This window comes from Rattus norvegicus, chromosome 5 (assembly GCF_036323735.1).
Source record: "Rattus norvegicus strain BN/NHsdMcwi chromosome 5, GRCr8, whole genome shotgun sequence".
Lineage (NCBI taxonomy): Eukaryota > Metazoa > Chordata > Mammalia > Rodentia > Muridae > Rattus > Rattus norvegicus.
This window is the reverse complement of record NC_086023.1, coordinates 72,936,886-72,960,180: the sequence shown is the minus strand read 5'-3', so window position 1 is coordinate 72,960,180 and position 23,295 is coordinate 72,936,886. Positions and strand designations below refer to the sequence as shown.

At 40.7% G+C, this 23,295-nt stretch overlaps 1 protein-coding gene and 1 long non-coding RNA gene across 13 annotated transcripts in view; one reads left to right on the top strand and one right to left on the bottom strand.

Annotated features, from left to right (window-relative positions):
• The window catches only part of Slc44a1 (solute carrier family 44 member 1), a 179,957-nt gene that overhangs the window by 77,099 nt on the left and 79,563 nt on the right, over window positions 1-23,295 (bottom strand). For 7 of the 8 annotated variants that reach the window (XM_008763717.3, XM_008763716.4, XM_039110883.2 and 4 more), the window contains 3 exons: window positions 20,770-20,906; window positions 8,905-8,998; window positions 1,263-1,432 (listed from right to left, as the gene is read on the bottom strand). In XM_008763717.3, coding sequence (XP_008761939.1) covers window positions 1,263-1,432; window positions 8,905-8,998; window positions 20,770-20,906 — 401 coding nt within the window. Of the gene's footprint in view, window positions 1-1,262; window positions 1,433-8,904; window positions 8,999-20,769; window positions 20,907-23,295 lie in introns of those variants that run through there. The other variant, XM_039110886.2, reaches the window with a different exon arrangement.
• The window catches only part of LOC102551474 (uncharacterized), a 32,583-nt gene continuing 26,626 nt past the window's right edge, over window positions 17,339-23,295 (top strand). For 3 of the 5 annotated variants that reach the window (XR_005504775.2, XR_592517.3, XR_010051809.1), the window contains exons 1-2: window positions 17,339-18,944; window positions 22,367-22,479. This is a non-coding gene — a long non-coding RNA (uncharacterized LOC102551474). Of the gene's footprint in view, window positions 18,945-20,213; window positions 22,480-23,295 lie in introns of all 5 variants that reach the window. The other 2 variants (XR_005504776.2, XR_010051810.1) reach the window with 2 other exon arrangements.

The following is a 23,295-nucleotide window of genomic DNA, read 5'->3' as shown; positions in this document are numbered from 1 at the left end:
CTCTGTTCCTTGGGTTGAGTTACTCAGAAAACTCCCTTATCTATCCCCAACTCAATGCCAGTGAGCCAAAAACATAATTAAAATTCCTGAAAAAGGGGGCACTTAACCGTCATGTGAGAAATAACAGTTCTGAATAACACTTTGTAAACATTTAATCATCTGAAGCCCACTCCACAAAGAAATGAACAAAGATATCATGGACTTATATTCTTTTCTTCTGCAGCAGGAGAGGAATATTCTAATAAAAGTGGAATTCCAATGAATTCACATTATTAATCTTAAAGTTTGTGCATGTGTTTTTGGTTAAAGTATCAACCATTTCAGAAAACCAAGTGACTTTTTTTTCCAGTCACATTTCTGTGGGCCATCTACAAAGCTAAAGAAATGGTTAGGTCTGTGTATAGGAGTTTAAAGGTACTATTTGAACCGTAAAGGGACAGGAATAAGAGAACAGATGTGAGTCTTTGAAACATCACAGACCTATAATTCATGTGTACAGCGGCATTACTTAAACTGAGTCATGTACCACTATGCAAAAAGAAAACACTGTCTCCATGAATACAACTGCTATTAAACATACACCAACACTAACTTTACTTATGCAATAAAATAGTTGTTTGGTTCCTACTAGCTCATCTCTCCCAAGTAAGAAATCTTATAAACTTTCATAGGCAATTCTATAGTTTTAGAATCATGTAGGGTTTTTTTTTTAAATTTTCAAAATAATATTAACTTTTAGAATCTAATTATTGACTAAATAATTCTCCGGCTAACAAGTGGAGATTTCCTCATTTCTCCCAGCAAGGCAATAATACTATAAACTATAGCAAAAATGTAAAATTACATACATCAAAAGTAAATCTATGCTCTTATAATATATAAGATTCTTATATGTTCTCTCTATATAGAATAGCTTCTCTTATGTATAAATATACCTTTGGAATGATATCTAAAAACAAGAGGATTGATAAATCATTCAGAGGAGCCTCTGGCTAATATTAAAGATAATCAACTCTGACAGTAACCAAGCGTGGGGAAACAAGTCTTTAATCAAAGCAAAAAACAAAGCAACAAGAGTTTCAGATATATGCCATACATACATTTATGTATATATTTATAAGTAAATGTAATCTGAAACAGTTATTTTGGCCACGGGCAGTCAAACATTTTACACCGATCCCCAACTGTATGCATATTTTGGCTAAAGACAGAACAGCCATCTGCAGTACTATGAAACAGCTAATAATGAGAAAAACAATTACCTAGTGATAACAAGCAAAGTCCCAATATAATTTCTTTGCTGGTCATTACTCCACTAATCAGCCTGTGTAAGACACTATTGTCACTGACAAAGGTGATCAGGGCCTCTGCAAACTTGGCATAGCAGGAAATGTTCACAGGAGCACAGCGATGGAAGAATGGAATAGGTGCACTGGTGACACAAGAAAAAAAAATCAGAAAAAAAATTACTCCTACGTAATATAAATGCCACATCAAACACACAAATGAGAGGTGAATATGGCTGCAATACACTCCACCCTGCGCGTCATGGGAGCTAAGTGCTGTGCGCTAAGGAGATGACCGCTGTGCGTAAAGGAAGCTAATCTTACCACAAGCTTATCAGAGAGGGTGGAGTGTGCATTCCGACAGAAGACGTTACCCTCCCCTTCTGAAGAGAAATACACACATACACATATGCATGGAGAACTACCAGAAGCAAAAGCAAGCACTCGGGACTGCACATCTAGCAGGAGCAGATGGCGGAGTTGACGAGCATGTACTTCATTCCGTGGGAAATGAACTTCTGCCAAGAGCAACTTAAAAGTAAACGTACACACATGCTTTTTACGTGAAATGGGCCACCATTAATAGAATGTTTCCTCTTTTAAACCGTCGTAGGAAACCTCATATTAATAGAGGTGGTTAGGGCACGAGCTTAGATACCCTCATTTAAACAAAAGTATGCCAAGACATTAACAGACATCAACTTAAAACAGCCATTAGAACTAATCTATAGAAATGTTCATAACACAGAAATACATGGGGAAGTCACATATAAGGTAGTGGTGATATCTCTGTATAAAAGATTATACACAAATATGGGAACGACAAAATACTTTACTAAAAAGTGAAAAATACATGACTTGTTAGGGTCATGGAAATCAGGACTGTTTCCTTTTTCAGTTTGGTAGTGAACCCAGGGAGGATCTCAGGCATGCCAGACAATTGCTCTACTACTCAACTATACTCCAGCAAATTTCTTTACCATTTACATGTTACGTAAGTGATATATATGATATACATATATCATATATATGATATGTGTCTAGAAAAAAAGAAAATGATTTAGGCATTTAATCCAAGCTTCCCTGTACTATAGCTGGGACGTGTGAGAGAACATAGGTATGTATGAGGCATGACTCGAATCTGACTTGTAATAACATGGATCTGCTTCAGCTTCTGAGAGAATAACACACATATACATAGTGAACCAGGAACACTAGACTTTTAGGAGAGCTCATACATATAAATACATAGGTATAAATAGATGTGTACAAACTAAGGTAACATTTGGCCATCCTTGCACAAAGCTAACCTGATTAGAGCTGTTTGTGTGACAAGTGGCAGGTCTAAGACTGGACTGAAGACTTGTTTTTGTGTCCTCAATCTCAAATATTGGTCTAATTAGTGGGTAAAATTATACGGTTGGACACCAAACTTCAAGGCTTCTAATCTCAAGAAAACAATAACTGACTTGAAGCAAAACGCTGTCTTTGTTTCCTTCCTCAAAAAAAATTCTTTTAGTGAGTGAACTATGTATCTGTTCTCATTAAATGCCATTAAATGAACACGGGTGGCAATGAACAGTGCCATTCATACTACTAGACGTTACAGAAAACAAAGTCATTCTAAAGATGAAGCCTTACCTTGGGTGTTTTCAGTAAAATGTATCCAAAAATGATGTTGTAACACTATAACGTGAATATTCACTTTTTAAACCCATTATCTGTGTACCTGCCTGTATGTGCATACTTCCAAAATGGCATTGAACGAACTCCCTAGAGTCAAGGCCAAATTCCTAACACTTTATTTTAAATTGTAGGAGGCTAGAACATTCTGAGCAACTGTTTCTTGAACAACATTATGTCATTAAAAATGAGAAAAGGTATCAAATTACATAACATTTTTAAGTGAAATAAATGTAGTTAGAATCGCTACAAGAATTAAAATGGATTAGCTATAAATCTGTAAGTCAACAGAGGCTGATTTAGGGCAGAAGTCTTTAAACTGACACTGTTATAACTGGCAGGTTATAATTATTTTTTCCTAATGTTGTCTAGAGGGATGTCTTTTCTGTCAAGTCAGAATCTCTGTCTAACTACACTTCCAACTCACAAGCGTGCGCACACGCGCGCGCGCACACACACACACACACACACACACACACAGAAGGTTGGCTCTGCATCTTTAGTGGTCAAATGTTCTCTGGTCTACAGTCACTTGCATTTCTACCTTCTGTGTGTGTTGGCCTGTCATCTCTGACTTAGCTCTAGCTGACCTCACTTGCCTCTACCTTTAACCTGAAAGGGACACACTGTCTTCTTCACTAGTCCTGAATACTCTTTTGTTGTTTCCTATCAGACATTAAAGCCCTAATTCTCCTGACACTGCACTTACAAGCCATTGTCTTCTCGGTTTTGTTTTCTAAGTCTCCTCAGGTCATCAGCATCACCACCGTCACTCAAGAGCTGGCCCATAAGACAATGATTCCAGTTCTCACGACAAGCATAGTGCTTGCTTCCTTATCAATTTAGAAGGAAGAGAGCAGCTTGAAAAAAAGAAGGACTGTACTTTTAGAATACTAATCCTCTCCATCTATTTAGGAAGAAATGCCTAGTCAGGCAGCTTGGAACTGTCACTTGGCCCACTCTTTTGCAAATACCCTCCAAAGAATTGGGGCAAAACAACAGTATCCTTTTTCTTTACAATTTACTGTATGTTAGTTAAAAAAAAAAAAAAAAGACTTGGTAGCTCTCGATTTTAAAGTATAAAAATACCAAAAACAAGTTAACTGCATTGACTATAGTCAAAATGGTCAAAATCTGCTTTGAACGAAAACAAATAAGAGAAAAATAGGAAGGATTTATGGATGCATTATTCAAAAATAAAATTAAATACATAGCCATGAAGCAAAAAACACCGGATCTCTGTTTGCTGTCCTGCTTTCCTTCTTTCTCCCTTCCCGCCTTCCTTTCTTCCTTCATTCTTTTCCCACTCCTTACTACTGAACTCGGGGCCATGGGCCATGGATTCTGTCACTTATCTATATTCTTAGCCCCTTGAACTTTTCTGTTGCTGCTCTTTAGTTTCTGATACACAGTCTCTAGTAGTCTAGGCTCCTCTCAAACTCATAGCAATCCCCCTGCCCCCACATCTCAACTTCCCCAGTGCTGGAATTATAGGTTATTTTTATACCACCATATTTAGTTTTGCATTTTATCTTTCCTTTTTTGTTTTGTTTTGTTTTTTGAGATAGGGATTTTCTGCAAAGGTCAGGCTGCCCTCGAGCTCACTCTGTAGGCCAGGTTGGCCTCAAATTCAGAGATCCGCCTCCCTAGTGCTGGGATTAAAGGCGTGTGCCAACATCACCCGGCTTTTCATTGTAAAGCTTAATTATTTAAAATTTTTAGCTATTAAATTTATTCTTGGACAAGTTCATACCTGGATAAAATACACTCAAATCAGTTTACTCTCACAGAATTCCTTTTATTTTGAGTACTTCTTACATGGAAATGCTTGTGTTTTATTTTACCACTGAAGTCCTATTTAACATGGTGAATTCAAAATGAATTATGTCATTTCGCATCCCCCGAGAAAACACTTCTGAGCTCCTGGTATATGAGATCATGTCTGTACTATTGTCTAGCCTATATGATATAGTCTTTACTTAATGAAGAGGGCACACATCATAAAGAATTCTCTCGACAGTAAGTTTCTCTCTCTTTCAAGGCCACAGGCTAATGCATCTTGAAGAAGTCAGTGTGTGTCCTGTAGGGCCTGGCATTTCACATTACTGAAATATTAGCCAACAAGAACAAAATGTATGTGTAGCAAGTCTTTTAAAGATACTTTTAAAAATGAGCCACTCATAGGTAGAGTGTATATTACCTGGGCAAACGCACTGTTCACCTCCCGTTTGAGTCCTGACTACCACAGGGAAGGAGATCCCTAATGCCCATGGTTCCTGATAAAATATCTGCTCTGTGTGCCTTCATAAGAGGAGGCCGAGATCAGCATCTCACTCGCGACTTCAGAACCTCAAGCTAAAACTAAACAACCACACATGATTTCTAGCTCGTAGCGTCGAGAAAAGAATAACAATAAAGCGTTCTAGAAAGATCTCTGTGGTGTCTGAAAAGCAGGAACTAAAGTCAGGAAGAGTTTAGCAGTTATATAAAGTATTCTTTGTATATTTCACTTTATGTTCCCTCTCCTTACCCCTTTATACACCTTAGAAACAGCAGCAACTGCCACAGAATCCTATAAGATCTCAGCTCACACTGACTCACGGCAATTACTGCGTGGCCTTGGGTAACCTACTTTCTCTCATCTTCCATTTTCTTCATCTACAAATCAGGGGCAAAATCTGCACAGGTTTTGTGAGGGTTCAATGATAGAGTAATACACACGAGGAATGGGATGTTGGTCAGACACAGGAAGTGATTTGTAAATCAATTCATCCATCGATAGGAATACTGCTTCTTGACTATTCATGTCTCACCTCAGCACTATGTTAACTGCCCGGCACCAGCAACCATTCTGGTATCAAGAGGAGCCTAAGAAAGCTGACAAACCGAGAGACTGTCTTCTGTCCCTGTTGTTATCCTTCCCTGTGTGCAATACTGCAGCAAGCATTCAGGGTGGGTACTCCCCACATTGCTACTCCACTTGGCACTGCGTCCAGCACAGGTATGAATTTGGGTAAACCTTAGCCCTTTCTAGCCATTTTCTCTTAAAACCTCAAAGCTCTCGGGCCATCTGAGTTTTAATGCATATTAGCGTTTTACTGCAAAGCAGTCTGCAGTTGCTTTTGCTAAGTTGGGCACTGTCATCATCAGCTGTACCCCTCTGGGCACCCAGGAAGGTCTGGGTAAGCAGAAGGGCTCTAGAAGTAGGGAGAGAGAATACTTCTCAAGCTGGGTGCCAAGAACAAAAATGAACACTTCACAGGCATTATCCTAATCCCTGAAACATTTTTGTGAATATGAATTGTGGTGGTTGGTGGTTTGAACAAGTTTGGCCCCAATATACTCATAAATTGGAATCCTTGGTTCACAGGGATTGGCACTGTTGGGAGGTGTGACCTTACTTGAGTAGGTGTGGCCTTTCTGAAGGAAGTGTGTCACTGTGGAGGCGTGCTTTGAGGTTTTCTATGCTCAAGCTACACCCTGTGTAGAGCAAAGTGTCCATCTGCTCTCTGCAGATCAAGATATAGAGCTCTCAGCTCCCTCTCCAGCACCATGTCTACCTGCACACTGCCGTGCTTTCTGCCATGAGAATGCACTAAACCTCTGAACCTGTAAACCAGACCCAATTAAATGTTTCCCTTTGTAAGAGTTGCCTTGGTCATGGTGTCTTTGCAGGGCAACGGAAAATGCCTATTTCTATTTATTCATGGAGAAACTTGATTTACACACAGCTCAAGAGACTCATTCCAGCTGATAAATAGAACAATGGGACAAAGTACCTCCACAGACTATAAATTTTAGGTTTTTCTTACTGAGGATCGCTGAAAACAGTCCCTTTGTTTTCACGTCTGCAGACTTAAGTCTTGATTTTTCCAGCAGCAGTTTAACAAGACTGAAAGAGCTGGAAATCAATGTGACCGGTGTGCCCTTTTCTACTTCCCAACAGAATATTTCAAACTCAAGTTCAGAAGTCACGACTTGCTTGAACCCAAGTCCCTGCTGCTCTGTCTCAGGAGGACACTATGTTCCTCGGGGGAGAGGAAGAGGAGGTGTGAAAGGAGGAGCACACTGGAAAGGAGGGCGCTCACTCCGGTTCCAGGGAATCGGACATGGTCTTCTGACCTCTGCAGGCACCTACCCACACCTACATGTATATTTAAAAGAGGGCTAGTAACTGTGGTATACACTTTTAATTCCAGCACTTGCAAGGCACAGGCAGGCTAATCTTTCTAAGTTCAAGGCCAGCTTGGTCTATATAGTGAGTTCCAAGCCAGCCAGAGTTATACATGAGACTCTTGTCTAAGTTTCAAAATGAATGAAGAGATGAATGAATGAATAAATAAATGAATGAATGAATGAGTGAATAACAAATGCTGGCCAATATGGGAGGATCACAGGCTGGGGGATGGGGTTGTGATATGAGCTATACCCACACCCATCCACAACTGTGTAGGAGCAAGGCAACCTCGTTTCCATGCTCAGAATTTTCCAGCTATTTTTTAAAATTTAAATAGTATGTTTTAGCCTAGAAAGAATGAGTCTATACTCAAAATATACATTTAAAACAAACTTTAGCAGTTGGGCAGAAATGCATATAAAATACTTCTCTTCTCCACTGAGCCGTTATCTCCAAGACAGGGTTGACTGAGGTGCCTAGGCTGGCCTCAAACTTGTTATTGAGCTCAGGCCTTGAAATTGAGGTCTTCCTGCTCCAGCCGCTTTAGTATTTGGGATAACAGGCCTATACCATCAGGCCCAGCTCTGGCTTGTTTCTAATCAATACATTTTCTACAATGACTGGATCCAAAGCACCTTTGCTTTGCAGCTGTGGTGTGCCTTGCACTCTTCACTTCTATGAGTGCAATCTCCCGAGTCGTGAGTTTAAGGCTGTAATTTTTAAATCCTCCCCAAGTTTCTTCTGAAACAGCCCCTTTATGCCTACAGGCTTTCAATTCTGATCTGACAGCAGCAACTTGACAAGGATCAAAGAGCTAGAAATGAATTTAAGTGATGCGTCTGTTTCGTACTTTGCAAAAGAAAATTTAAAATTCAAGTTAATAAAGCCAAAGTTATAGCCGTAAGTAATCCTAAAGTTGACATGATCTGCTCTCACATACACGAATCTCAAAATTTTCACTCGACAGCCCCCCATCACATACTGACTTCTAGTCAGCTCTATAGGTTTTCCCTGTCGCACTGACAGAAAGATAAAACACTTCAAAGTGCGTGCACACGCAAATGTATGCACATGTATACATAATTTTGAGAACTACTCTCTAATGCCTGAGTGTCTGTATCTTTAAACAAAGTCTATGTATCATGTTTCTGTTTGCTTCACTTCTAAGTACTGGGAACCGCTGCCAAAGAATATTTCTTCATCTTCAGTCTATTACGTACAGTCAGGATTTAATAATAAATGTTTGCTAAATAAGATTTTGGATAATGCCTGGCAAATAGCCTAACACTGAGAATACGCCTGAAGGATGATAAAACTGGAACAACAATATGGGTAATTCACATACTTTAAAAATGCAGAGTAAATAACAAAAACAATTTCAGTTGGTGTTACTGGGATCAGTTTCAAGGCCTCTATGGGGACGGTGGGAATTGGATCTAACTTTGCTGCAGATTTGACAATGATTCGAGTTTTATATACTTAAAAATTGTGGAATTAAAATTAAAAAAAAAAACCATAAAAGCCCTGAGAGAAATTCGAAATATCTGAGAACAAGAGAAGTTGTCTGTGAGTAAGTTTTTATAAGGATTTGAGAAACAAAACGGAAGAGCTATTGTTTTAGTCATACTTCTAAAATACGGTTAGAAGGATGCCCCGGCAGCAGGCATCATCAAACGGCAATGTTCTCAGAACAACAAGGTGCTACATTTACCTATGAAAACAAAGGCTACAAGTTAACGACTTTACAATACAATTTACCTGGCTGGTACTGGTAGTTTGGGGCAAAAGGCAGAGGATTTTGCAGTCAGAGTGTACTCGGAAGGCTTTATGTTGTAGCTACACAGTGCTGAACCTGTTGAAAGAAGGTCACAGGTTAGCCGGTGAGCACAGGCTCCAACTGTCTCTCCTCAACTCTGTAACACCAGTGTACACCTTCAGTCGTTACACAGTCTGTAAAAGGCAGACTTAATCCAGGCTATGAATCGTCTACAACACTTTTCTCTGAAATGACCAACAGTTTAATGTACTTTAGGCACGAATTTAAATTACTGGACCCTTTATTGACTGTCATGTCGGATTCTCCGCCAGATGGCAGAGATACACACATCTCTTACTGTAAGCTTATAAAATGGACGTGAGGATGCTCACAAGCCAGGAGATAAATAAGCTACACGCAGGCAGTTGGTAGACATCAATCAGGAACCTGACTACTACTACAAACCCTGCACTCCACTGTAGAACCGTCTCTGATTCATGTTATTTTCCATTACTAATAACTGAAATATACTGCACACAGCATTGCATGAAGGTGGGACATCACGCTTTTTTTTTTTTCTTATTTAAAAGGCAGGAACCATCCTCAACCATAAATCACTGAACAAATTCAGGAACTGGTAAGCAGTCTCCAATTTCCAGACAGCTTATAATAGCTCAAATTCAACTTTTGGTTGGTTATAGAAAGGGTTTTTTGGTTATATGACTAATACTTATCTCAGTAACACGGAAAAGTCAGAATGACACAGTCTGCTGACTTTAGTGTGTACCGTTTTACTGAGCTGCAGATAGACTGGCTTCCATACTGGAAGGTTCACTGTACTTCAACACACACGAGTGTACAAGCAGCAAGCTGGTTGGTGCTGCTTTGGTTTCCCAGGGTACATACCATGTACACACATAAACCATCCGACTAACTGAAATTTCTACCAGTTTCTAAGTTAGCAAACATTATTGATATAAATTATTAATTTAAACATGATTAATATAAACAGAAAGGCTTTCATTGGTACTGTGAATGATAACGAACTCTTACACTGTACCACTATGAAACAGGCCCAAAATATACTGTGAAGTCTGCGTGGCCAACGTCACACTGAGTTAATTACAGGAAAGGCACTTGATCGTATCTCAGAGAAACGGAGAAGGAAATAAAAACATCCTGGTTTGCTTGGGACAAAACTGGGATTAACTTTAACTTTTATCTTGTTTGATCAATCAAACTAGTTTTTGGAAATCTCTGAGAAACAAAAAAATGAGAAGCAATGTCTCAAACCAGCCAACTATCTGGTAACCGTTTAGATATGAATTGCAATAACATATCCACCAAAACATAAGTGGTACCCGTGTCATGCAAACATAATGCAAAAATCATTGTTAAAGAAACGTTAGTCACACAGCACTGTTCTCCCAAGGGTTTTCTGTTTTTGATAGACTTAGAAGGGACTAAGTTTTTAAAATGATTTTCAGCTATTCTTTTTTTCATGCTGATAAAATTTCTTTAAAAGTCTAAGCACATGAGATAAGGCAATGTTGGGTGGTAAAATGTTTGTAGCTCTAGGTTTGACCCTGAATACTTAAGGGGTAAAAGAAAAAGAATATTAAGTGTGTCACTCCCTGGAAATTATTGTCTATCGTGTCTTAAGGTAACTGTATTCATAGCAATTATGGAAGAAAACTGACACCAACCAAATAGTTTAGATTAATCCTAAAAATAGCAAGTCCTATTGAGAAATAGCCATTTAGGGGTTGGGGATTTAGCTCAGAGGTAGAGCGCTTGCCTAGCAAGCGCAAGGCCCTGGGTTCGGTCCCCAGCTCCGAAAAAAAGAAAAAAGAAGGAGGAAAAAAAAAAAAGAGAAATAGCCATTTAAAAGGGGGAAAAAAAAAACAACGATGTCAACTATGCCATCAAGCACAGAGCACCCGATGTGACTGCTAACTTCTTTTTTTTTTTTTTTTTTTTTTTTTTTTTTATTAACTTGAGTATTTCTTATATACATTTCGAGTGTTATTCCCTTTCCCGGTTTCCGGGCAAACATCCCCCTCCCCCCTCCCCTTTCTTATCGGTGTTCCCCTCCCCACCCTCCTCCCATTGTCCCCCTTCCCCCAACAGTCTAGTTCACTGGGGGTTCAGTCTTAGCAGGACCCAGGGCTTCCCCTTCCACTGGTGCTCTTACTAGGATATTCATTGCTACCTATGAGGTCAGTGTCCAGGGTCAGTCCATGTATAGTCTTTAGGTAGTGGCTTAGTCCCTGGAAGCTCTGGTTGCTTGGCATTGTTGTTCATATGGGGTCTCGAGCACCTTCAAACTCTTCCAGTTCTTTCTCCGATTCCTTCAACAGGGGTCCTATTCTCAGTTCAGTGGTTTGCTGACTGCTAACTTCTTGAGCTAAACTGTCAGCAGAGTGTCTTTCAGAGACCAAGATGGAAACAATGTGTAAAAACGAGCCGCACTAACTAAAGTACTTAGCTTAGTGTTGTTTCTCTGCTGTTCAACACACCGCTTCATCTGAATTCAATGAACACAGTCTCCACCCCCTCCCGGCCTTCCCTCCTTCAGAGAAGGAGGTCACCAGGTGCAACGAGGCTCAATTTTATAAATACTTTCCCAGAATAATGCACAGTGAAAGGATAATAGCTTTATCTCCAATGGTCTTCTGGGACTTAGGCCAGTTCTGAGTAGATCCTGTATTCAACAGACTGAAGGGAAAAACGCCTTTGTAATACAATCAATCGGAAGGAACTTTCCACTGCTGCCTGCTCAGAGTTGATGGCTGGAGGAAGCTCAATGAAGCCATGGAAAAAACCTTGCAATGCAAACATTTCACAGTTGTTATATTTTCACGTTAGTCATGAAGGCGTTTTCAGTGGTCATTTTAAAAGCAGCACCTGATACTTGCTTTCTTTATAGCTGTATTATAAACAATGCCTACCACAAGAGGTTTAGACCCAAGGAGTTAGACATACAGGTTTGTTTTTTAATGCAAAAGCAGGTTAAAAAAAAAACCACCCACCCTTGAATAATGAAAAGTCAGAACTAAAAACAAAAGTTAATCTAAAGCACACCAGAGGCAATCCATGCAACTAGGTAGTGTTATTCAAAAGCTATCAAAATGAGTAATCTGAGAAGCCTAACTTGGGGATACAAACATTTATCATGGTAAACGCTTGCTCCCACTCTCAGAATGTTTAACTTCCATGGCATTTCAAATGTCTTAAAATGTTCAATTATTTATTCTTTGGTTCAATTTTAGTTATATCAACCCTACGAGGTCTATTCTATTACTACACTCTAGAAATTACAGATGAGAGAGAAAGAGAGAGAGAGAGAGAGAGAGAGAGAGAGAGAGAGGGGAGAGAGAGAGGTGGGAGGGGGAAGGAGAGAGAGAAAGAGAAAAAGAATCGGCGAGCTGTTTATAAATATAATTCTATGGTCTTATGTCATTTGTTCTTGTATTATTCGTTATAATCATAACCAGAGAGATAATCCATCAGGGTCCATCACCTACCCTGCCACATACTTGCTGTTATAGGCATCCGCCCTTCTGCTCAAGGTGACCTGTGTAAACTAGGTTCTGAGGAAGGTTCTGAAAAGCTGAGCAGAATTTCAAACAGCATCTCCTGTCAAGTCTCCTCTGACTCACCCACTTAGCTTCATTACAGAACAGAGTATCTTACTGGTAATATTTTCAGTCTATCATCTCCATGTTCAAAATATGGGCTTTTTGCAAATTATAACAGGTTTTCTAGTGGAAACAGGTAAAACTGGACTTAGTACATGTTCTAGTCCATCAGGTTACAATGTTCACATGCTTGTCACCCACCACAGGTTCTTGGTCTTGGTATCATGCCGTGTTGTAGCAGACATTGTTGGTTATGAAGGACTGTCCTATGCGAGGCAGGGGTTTACCAGCACTCTTCCCTTCTCCTCACTGGATTCCAATAGCTTCCCCCAAGTTGTTGCTGAAGCAACAACCAGAATGTGTCCAAACGCTGACAACCTTTGTGAGGTAGCTAGCACCACTAATGGTGTAGCAACCAAAGCCTGGATTACTGGAAATAAAGACTGTATTTCATTTACTATCACAGCAATCTTTATAAGTATGAAAAGGGGGCCCCTCAAAATATGATTTAGAAATTTGTATTGAATAGAAAAAAATCTCAAATTTGGGTATGTTTTCATAATAAAAATCAAATTCTATTGCCTTGTGACATCTAATGAATTTAGCTTCCATTTTTCTGATTTGGAAAATACTGTGCATTTATAATCTGGAAAAATAAAAAATCACTTTTCTGATTTCAATCTTTGTTAATTCCTGAAATGTGCGGACATATTTACAAACCCAAGAAGCATAGACATTTGCCAGGTGGTGCTACCTTGTCAATATGGTAGGTGCCCAGTAAATATTTGCTGAGAAAATGTTTTCTTAATTTAGTTGTTTTTATTTTATGTACAACTGTGTTTTGCCTGCATGTATGTCTGTCTGTATGAGGGTGTTGGATCCCTGGAATAGGAGTTATAGACAGTTGTGAGCTGCCATGTGAGTGCTGGGAGTTGAACCCGGGTCTTCTGGAAGAGCAGCCAGTGCTCTTAACCACTGAGCCATCTCTAAGCACACCACCACTTTCGTTTGTTCTTTGAGATCTGGGTTTCTCTGTGTAGCCTTGGCTGTCCTGAAACTTTTTCTGTAGACCAGCTTGGCCTCAAACTCACAGAGATTCACCTGCCTCTGCTTCTCTAGCACTGGGATCAAAGACGTGCACCACCCCCTATCAAGCAACCTGGTCTCTGACTTGAAAGCAATGAAATCATTTACTGGAATAGATCACTTTGGTCACTTATACACATTAAGTCCAGCCTTCTGTATCACTTACAAAAATAAAAGTCTATTCTAGTTGTATGTTTTAAATTATGTTGTTACCGCATGAAGGGAAAGCATACTGATATAATATTGACTGTAAACTTAACAGCCAATGACAATCAAAGGCTTATTAGTATTCACAGGCAGTAAAGTTTATCTAAATATCATATAATTTGTTAAAGTTTTAATAGCAAACAAAATCATTCTGAAAGCATCACTCAACACTGCAGTACTCAAAATGTGTCTGTGATCCAGAGTTGTATGAACGTATTATACTGTATATCAAAGAAGTACTTTACATTGTAGCAGTCTTTTGTATACTATAAATGAGATGTAAACAAGGAAAAAGGACGTGTGCCACCATCTCCCAGCTGCTAAGGGAAGTTTTAATATCTACACCAGGACTTGTAGGTCTTGTGAGGACAAGAAGTCTGATCCTGACAGACTGCAAGCTTCTTCTTCCATGTGGGGCTAACATATGTATCTCTGGAGCATACTTGGTGGGAAGGAATTAGCTTAAATTTTGTTATCAACTGTAAACTTTCTTTCTTTTTTTTTTATATAGAATGGGGTTTATTCAGGGCATGGAAAGGGGAGTTAAGAGGGTAGTAGGTGCAGAGAGAGAGAAGGGAAAGGGAGAGGGGGAGGAGGAGGAGGAGGAGAAGGAGGGGGAGGAGGAAGAGGAGGAGGGGGAGGGGGAGGAGGGGGAGGAGGAAGAGGAGGAGGGGGAGGGGGAGGAGGAGGGGGAGGAGGAGGAGAAAGGCTGGCCATGAGCACGAGGCCGGGGGTGGGGGGTGGGGGGAAGGGACAGATGGGGAAGAGGGTTTGAGAGTAAGAGAGGGAGAGGGCAAAAGAGCAAGAGCAACTGTAAACTTTCTTTACCTTTCTAAAGATTCAAGCCATGGTTTGCTATGTTAGCAAGACTATCTATAGAGATGGATGGATGGATGGATGGATGGATGGATGGATGGATGGATGGATGGATGGATGGATGGATAGATAGATGGATAGACGGTAAATGGATAGATAGATGGATAGATAGATAGATGATAGATATACACACACATACATACATATACACACATGTACATGATCTGTATCATAGAGTAATGAGAATGATAATAAATGCCGCATGTGAAATATTCCCAACAATCGAGGCTGCATGGTCCAGCTGTCACTTACAGCAAAGTTGTTCATTTCTACACTGTCAGAACAGAGCTAGGAAACAAGGCGCGTAGGTACAGCACAGAGCACTGAGGAGGGGTTGATAAATGTATGTTGAAGCAAACCTCATGGTTTTAACCACTTGCTAAGACCCAGCTGCTCGGACTGAACAATGGGGCTAGAGATGGCAGGCCGGCCTGGCATGGTGAGGAGGAAGAGGAAGAATTCCATAGCGTGTACCGGCATCTTTGTCACCTGTCACGCTTTGCTTGGGTTCAGCCAAAAACCTCACAGAAAACTCAAGCTAGCATCAGGAGGAGGGCAACTCATTCCCACTATGACGTACATGTTATTTGTGCTTTCAAAAGTCCTAATGAGGATGGAAAGAAACCCATCATCAGAAGCTAGAAGAGAGAATTCACACGCCGTGCCGAAACAGGAGCACAGAAGGGAGCTCTCAGCAGACAGAGTCAGCTTCTCTGTAGGGCATATGGTTGGTGAAGAGGAGGAACAAGAGGGATTAAGAGAAGAAAGGGGGTGGGTAATCACCTGGAGAGGATGCAGAAGAGAGATAATGAGTGAAATCAAGTATTTAGAGGTGAATTTAAAAAGAAAGTTCTCGCAGCCGTTTTGGTTAGATTGGAGCTAAGCTGTTTACCTGCCGGTGGCAACACGCGAGGATGCAGAATTGAAGATAAAGAGTGGAGAGGATGAGAAGTTATTAAGTGGCAATAGAGACAGGTAGGAAAATCTGCTCCATACTCTTTGGGAAAACATCGTAGGTATCTACAGTGTGGGCACAGACCCTGTATTCAGAGATAAATACAGCATGATCCTGTCCCCAGGAAATCCCCACAGGACTGCCAGAACATGATAAGAAACACCAAGGTTTAATATGGAGTCCTTACTGGTTTTGGTAACTGCAAATTTTAAAGGCCATTTTTAAATTGTTTTCTTTGCTAGCATTATCTATTTGTGAGAGTCGTGTCATATACGAATTAAGAACCATAGGAAATTTACATTTACACATTTATTACCCAATTCACATATCAGAAAGTATACTTTACAGATACCTAGATGTTTCTGCCAACTTTTTAAAGATCCTCGAAATACAGCAGTACCTCCACACAACCAATCTATTTCCAGACATGTCTTCTAACCGCTCTACCCTAGTCAGGGATAGTTAACAAACGATTCCCACAAATACCCAAGGAAACAGTCCCTCTTCTTGTATAGAAGAAACAAAGATTTGAGAGAATACTTTATCTAATGATTTTGTTTCTTATAAACACTGCTATGGGACCAAAGAGCTTCCTCTTACAAAAATTTTAAATAATTTCTAAAGATAATAAAAGTTCGTGTGAATGGGTGATTTTTAAGTGCTAGAAAATACCCTCAAATGTCACATAAACTTAAAATTCTTTGAAAAGAATTTATATTTTCATCCTGGAAAGAAACATACAACCTTACCCTGAATTTTAAATAAGACTTAGAATTAGCATCCTAAAAGTAACTCACACATGATCTTCCTCTTTCAAGAATACTTTTTTAAAATTACCATAAAATATACACAACATGGAAGTTAGAATGCTATCGGTGGCTACATAGCCAGTGATGCTCAACGTAATCACAGTGTTCGCCACCAGCACCGCCATTCATTCTTACAACTTCCTTCTTGAAGAATGGTAACTCTCTGCGCATTAAGCAGTAACTCCCCCATTTTATCCCCATTACAAGCCCTACCGTCCACCATTCTACTTCCTGTCTTGATGAACTTGCTCACACTAGGGATTTCAAATGAGTGGATTTCCCAACAGCGTTTGTCCTTCTGTGGAGGGCAGTGTTTGTCTCTTAGCGTGACGTCCTCAGTCCAGCCATGAACAACTGTGGCCTGTGACTAGATTTACTTGTTTCTTCATGTGAAATAGTTTCATCAGATGCATATTAACACATCTCTTTCTTAATTTGTTTCTCTGAGACACGAGACACCATGCTCAGCTTAGAATTTTTCTTAATCTGTTAACCTGTCCATGGACAATCCAGTTGTTTCTGCCTCCTGGCAGGTAAATAACAGGTAGAGACAGAGGCTGAGTAATCGTTTCTTCAGATCCCGTTTTCAATTCTTTCAAGTAGATACATAGGAGGGGACATGCTGATTTAAGGGAACCCCAGGTCTCCACAGCAGCCATGCTATTTTGCACCCCCATCAGTAGTGTCAACAGCTGATTCTTCTGTAACCCCATCAGTGCTGTGATCTTTTTAATGGTGGATCTTAAAGGAGCACAAACACTCACATTCAGTACATTTGAGAGGACATATTAAAAGGCAGTCTAAGACTAGATCATAAATCTAAGTGTCAGATAAGACATGCAGGATTTCTGGGCCATAGAGTAGTGCTGACTGAAACCTGAGAGCTGAGATGGCTGTAGTGTGGTCTGGATATGAACCACTGACCAGGTAGAAGACTTGCAAATATTTTCTCCTGTTTCAACTCTGTTGATCTCTGTCCCTTTTTACATACAAGTTGGAGATTCGTTGTTTCTTTCTTTCTTTTTTTTTTTCTTTTTTTGACAAGGTTTTGCCACATAGCCCATGCTAAACTATGTGCACCCTCCTTCCTCAGCACTCTAAATGGTGAGGTCACAAACACGCCACCAGGCCTGGTTGTGTAAAACTTTGAACTCTGACATCATCCAGCTCTTCTTCTGTTTCTTATGCTTCTGGTGCAATGTGGATCCATTCAAGAAAGTACTGTGAAACCTCATCCCAAGGCCTTTGCCTCCATTTTGTTCTAACAGCTAACTAAGCTATTTCATGGGCTTTAATTATTCTTTCCTAGCGATCTGAAAACTTTTCACTTATGCCTGCATCACCTCTCACAGAAAGCTCCTCTCTGAGGTCTGTAAATGTGAGCTCAGAGGGCCTTAACTTCCTAACAGAGACTCAACTGTGTACAGGGGCACAGACACCAACAAGAATGTAAGTTACAATAGACCAAAGAGGGGGTACCAACGCAGGATGGGAAAGAGGACTGTCTCAGAGATGACAGTAACAGTGAGTTATAGCTTGTCAGCTCCAGGTTTGTGTTACCAATCTGAAGAACAACGTAAGCTCTTCAGAGAAATCCAGGAAGTCCAGTTTCAGGGATTGCTGTTAAAGCAGGTGCACGGGTATCTACCCAAAGTTTCCTCTCTTGGAATTTTAATGAAGTTTCTATGCTTGCCAACTAAAGTTACTGCTTTCCCCACCCTCTATTGCCTGGATGCTCTCACTATTATTGTTGTTATGTATCATGAATCAGGATCCCACCGTGTAGTCCACCCTGCCTTGGAATTCACCATCCTCGCAACCTTTCCTCCCAAGGGTTGGGAAGACAGGCATTCACCACCATGCCCAGATTTTTTATCATCTTGTAAACCAACTGACTCCAAGGCCCAAGGGTGCTGGCTATTTACTAAAATATTTATTAAGTAATGCTTCTGAGATGCAAAGCTACCAACTCCACTGGAAGTGTCTTCTTAAGGTAGATATGAATAAACTACACTTGGTATCACATCTACTTATAAGGATACTGGCCTAGAAACGAAGCATGCCAGAGCAAGCCACACGCCATTTCTCTTCAAGAAATCACAAGAGCAGGTCACATGGAGGGCAAGGAATTAGCCTTCACTTGGTACTCCTGGAGACACCTCGGGTTCAAGGCACCAAAACTCACATCTAGTATGTTTGAAGAAGACACATAGGGAGATAGTTTAAGATTCGACCATAGCTCTGAGTGTCATTGAAAACTCTGAGAACTGATCACAACTGTTTACAGCAGCTATACCTAAGGGACTGATGGGGAGACCGGATGTGGAGAGACTCTAACATTCCACTGACAGAAGGATAATGGAACAGGTAACAGCTAATTCCAACTGTCAGAAACATTTTTACTAGCTACAGTTTTAAATATTTTTCTCGTATTGACTTTTGATGTGTTGATCATCAATCCTAATGAGGTAGGTACAGACACTGCCCTCTATGACAGTCATGGGGCTGGGGATCGGAGAGGTCAAACAATTTGTTCAGTGTCTCTAGGTTAGTAAACTGAAGAATCAACAGTTGCATCCAAATAATTTACCCAAGAGCCTGTACTTTTATCCGGTGAACTACACCACCTACCCGGTACTCGTGTCTAAGGAACCGTACCTCATACCTAAGGCACGGTATAATAGTTACAGAGCTGACAACTGTAGCACAGGGCTTAGCAAGGCAAAGACGGGGTCACACCTGGGCTTCTGGGCTTTTCAGTGTCCGTCACGAATTCAGTAGTCTTCACACCCTCACGTTTATTTGGATGCAGACGCCTGGGCTCTGAAAGCTCTTCTGTCTCTTCTTGTGGAGGAGCCAATGGCAGACTCTGAATAGGAATCCAGATCCTCACTGGTCCATACCCTTCCCACTCTCTATATTAAGGGTGGTAGGTCAGGGATATCACCTGTCTTCTTCCCTTCAGAGAAGCAGCATCCTGTCTGGGAGGACCTAAAGGCAGGCTGGGATAGGCATGGTTATGGCTCCAGGCCTGTTTTAGCCAGCTACATGTTACATAGGGTAAATATTTGAGTCAACAAGTTGTTGAAAGGATCTAGCACCAGCCTTGAGTTCAGGCAAGCTGGAAGGTGTGAGAAGCCCTTCACAGAAAACACAAACATGAAACCTCAGGGAAGTTCAAAACATGGGCCAGAGGGACCATTAGCATGCAGTGCTCTACAACGAGTAGTTTCAAAAATACTCTAAAGAGAACTGCAGCGAACCCTTTGGAATTGAGGACAGCACCTGGACACGAGAATTTCCAAAGGGCAGAGCTGATTGCAGTGAACTGGCTCTGCTGGTATTCGCTGCTAATCCCTGTCTTTTAACCTCAAAAAGATCCTCCAAACTATTCTGAGAAAAGGTCATGATGCAACATTAAATTTAAGAGCAGAACATAAAATTATATGTACAGCAGCACACTGAAAAGAACTGATGGAAGAAATTTGATTATAGCTCTTTCCATTCATTCCTGCAGCTTTCACCATTTGCTTTACACATGCATAGATTATGCTGTTAACCGCAGATTACACATAGGCTGGGGGAGTGAAGGCGGGGGGGAGGGGCAGATTGTGAGATTTAAACAGGCTTTGAAATAAGGGGAAAACTGAACTTTACATAGAGTATTCTAATAATTCCTGAGCTATTCTATAGCACACCTAGTCAGCGGCAAGTTCAGATTTCACCTGTAATTCCAGCACGCGCAAGTTCAAAACATCAGAGGATCATCAGGTCATGGGACCAGCTCAGGAAAGCTCCTATCTCAAGACAAAAGACCAAGAATATCCAACAGGTTGTGTTGAAAGCACCTATTTGCACATCACAAGAATTCCCTTGGGAATCATCCCACCCTGGGGAAATTCTGTTTTTCTTTCTTTTCAACAAAGGTGTGAGTGAGATAATCTATTTCTGCTTTGTTTTCTAAGACAAGAGATCTTGCTACGCTGTCTAAGTGGACTTAGACAACTAACTGCACTTAGGCTAAGCCATCCTCCTGCCTCAGCCTCCTGGGTAGCTGGGATTAGTCGCACACCACTGTGCGCAGCAATTCTAGAGTTTTAGTAATCTCCCGAGTTGGCGCTTGTATTTTAAATTAGGAAGTCTAACATTGCTTCGGCTTTTATTTTTCTCTTTAAGGCTGTTTTTAATAATGTATTTAGTTTGAGGACAAGTGTATGCTGAAATGCAAACATACAGTGTTTAAGTGCGAGCACAGGGGACCAGGCGATCAATTTGCACAGTCTGAAATCTCACCATTGATCTCGGCAAACTTCTGGACGTCACTCAGGGTTTTCAACTCCTGTCGTGGACATGCCGCTACACACAGTGCCATAGACTTGATCTTCCTGTTTATCAAGTCCAGATTGCATGGGTCCAAAAAGAACACATACCTAAGGCACGGAAAAAAAAACCAAGATATTATTTTGCAAAATACACATGGCTCACTGTATATTCAACCAAGCCCCAAAGCGAAGCACAGACTACACACAGCTACACCATCACCATTCCCCAAACAGAACCATCGGGAAGGTTTGAAAACAATGACTTATAATGCTAACAAAGAGAATGGAGTAATTGAAGGAATTAATAGTTTTCACAATCTCTTTTCCTAATATTTACACTTTATAATAGGCAGATTTTATCATCAGAAATCATTTTCTTGCTTTGATAAACGTGTACCAAATACTATTAGAATACCCAATGTTGCGACTTAACATATATTACAGTTGCCATGGAAACTACAAACTTTGCTTAATGGATATTATCAAAATGGAAGTAAGTATATTAATGAGCCTACACTGATATGAATGGAAACTTGAATGAAACCTAGAAAAATATACAGTAACATCAGAGCCCTCTAGGCAGGTGGGGCTCTCGTTTCCTTCCTTTTCCTTTTCAGGGTTTTCCCTTTCTAAAAATAATTCAGGGTACATTTTAATTGGAATATCCACAATACATTTCCTATGTATTTTTTTTTAAAAACTCATAGCAATTATATAAAAAATAATTCACACATCCTAAATTATATCCTAGGTATTTTTATACAATTACATTTCTTTTTAAAGGTGAGGCTTAGGTGGGAATCACAGGATTTAACAAATAAAATAAAAAAGAAGATAAAGATAGCAGGTATTATAACTGTCCAAGAGAAAATGATGCCCACTCATCCTCAACAAGATAGAGAGGCTGGTGCCACACAGCACGGAGGCAGCATAAGAAGGAATGTCCTATTTGACACAAAGTTCTTTAACCACGGCCTCAGTACATTTTTTCTGAGTCCACGGCAAATTCTACAAAGTCAGTGTCCTTTCCCACAACCACCCAAACCTACAGTCCAAACACAGCTAACCATGGAACGAGGTAATTACTTTTCTCAGCCTTTGGCTATAATCTAATAAAGAAGCAGGACTAGGCACAGAAATCTAAAAAGAAAAAGAAAAGTCAATGCACAAGTAAAATGGGCACTAGGTAAGAATACCAGATTTGGGGGGCAGGGGTGAGGGAGTCAGTGTGGAAGGTACCAGAAAGGGCTTCACAGATGGACAAAAACACTACACAGACAGTGCAACCAGAAGACCATCCAGGAGCCCAGCAGGAAGGAGAAACACAAGCTGCACTACACATCTACCAGCTCTTGGAGACTCTAAAATCACTCATGTTCCAAAAAGATAAAAGGATGCAAAGAAGCCAGATGTGGTTTGGAAGCAGGGTTCGTGGACAGTGTCCATGATGAAAACAAGGAGGCAGTCAGTACAGGCAGGCACAGAGAGAACGGGTTCTGGGAACCCTTGGCTGGAACAAGCAAGCTCTCACTAATTCTCCCTCCATCTGTCCCACGCATGTGACTCAGCGTGTCTGTCCCTAGGACCACAGACAATGGTCTACACAAAGCCGGATTCTGGGCAGGGAACACTCCGAGTCTGAAAGAGGGTGTATCAGCTAGCAGTGCTGGCACAGGCAACAGTAAGTATCATCTATGATATCGGTAATGAGTGCAGTCAGTGTCTGCTGAATACTCATGGGCCAGAGATTCTAGAAAACTGTATGTGTGTGGATCAGTTCCACACAACAGTGCGGTGTGTTTCTGTGAAGGCAGTGGAATGTGGGTGGAGGAGTCACTGAATACATAGTTCTTAATGATAAGAGACGCCTTAAGAGTTATCTGGAGAGATTACATGACGGGAGAAAACAGACTTAGAGGCAAGTGAAGAAGAAAGCCAGAGGCCTCCCAGCTAGGACATGGCTCTAACAGCAAAGACCTCCGGAGAATAGATTATCTTGTCTGCTGTCCTGCTTCTGTGTCTTTCAATGCTAAAACTGCCCCAGTTGTAGTCTTGCAGCCCTAGTTTATACTCTGAACCACCACAGTAGTTTGTACTTGTGAGTAGACAGCAGCCTTGTACTGTGCCTTAGTTATACCAACCTGAACCTACGTCCTGGTCTTATCTTCTTTTTAACATGCTTCGGCCTCTAAGCAGCGGACATCACAGGTGTGCATTACCCTCAGCTTCAGCTTCTAGTCCTCCCTACAATAACAATCCTTTGGCCTAACCTAAGAAAACCATCCTTCCTTCCTAGCCCCAGTCTCTATAATTTAAACACTATATACCATTTAGTCTTTAGTCTGCTTTAAGGTCGCTGGTGGTGCACACGTAACAGACAGCGTGTACGTGACAGTTCTTATTGGTTCCCCAGAGAAAACACCTGACTTCTACAAATTCCCCATTTTATTGTCAGCCACTCCACTCAACTCGGTCTGGGATAGACAGAAAACAAGAC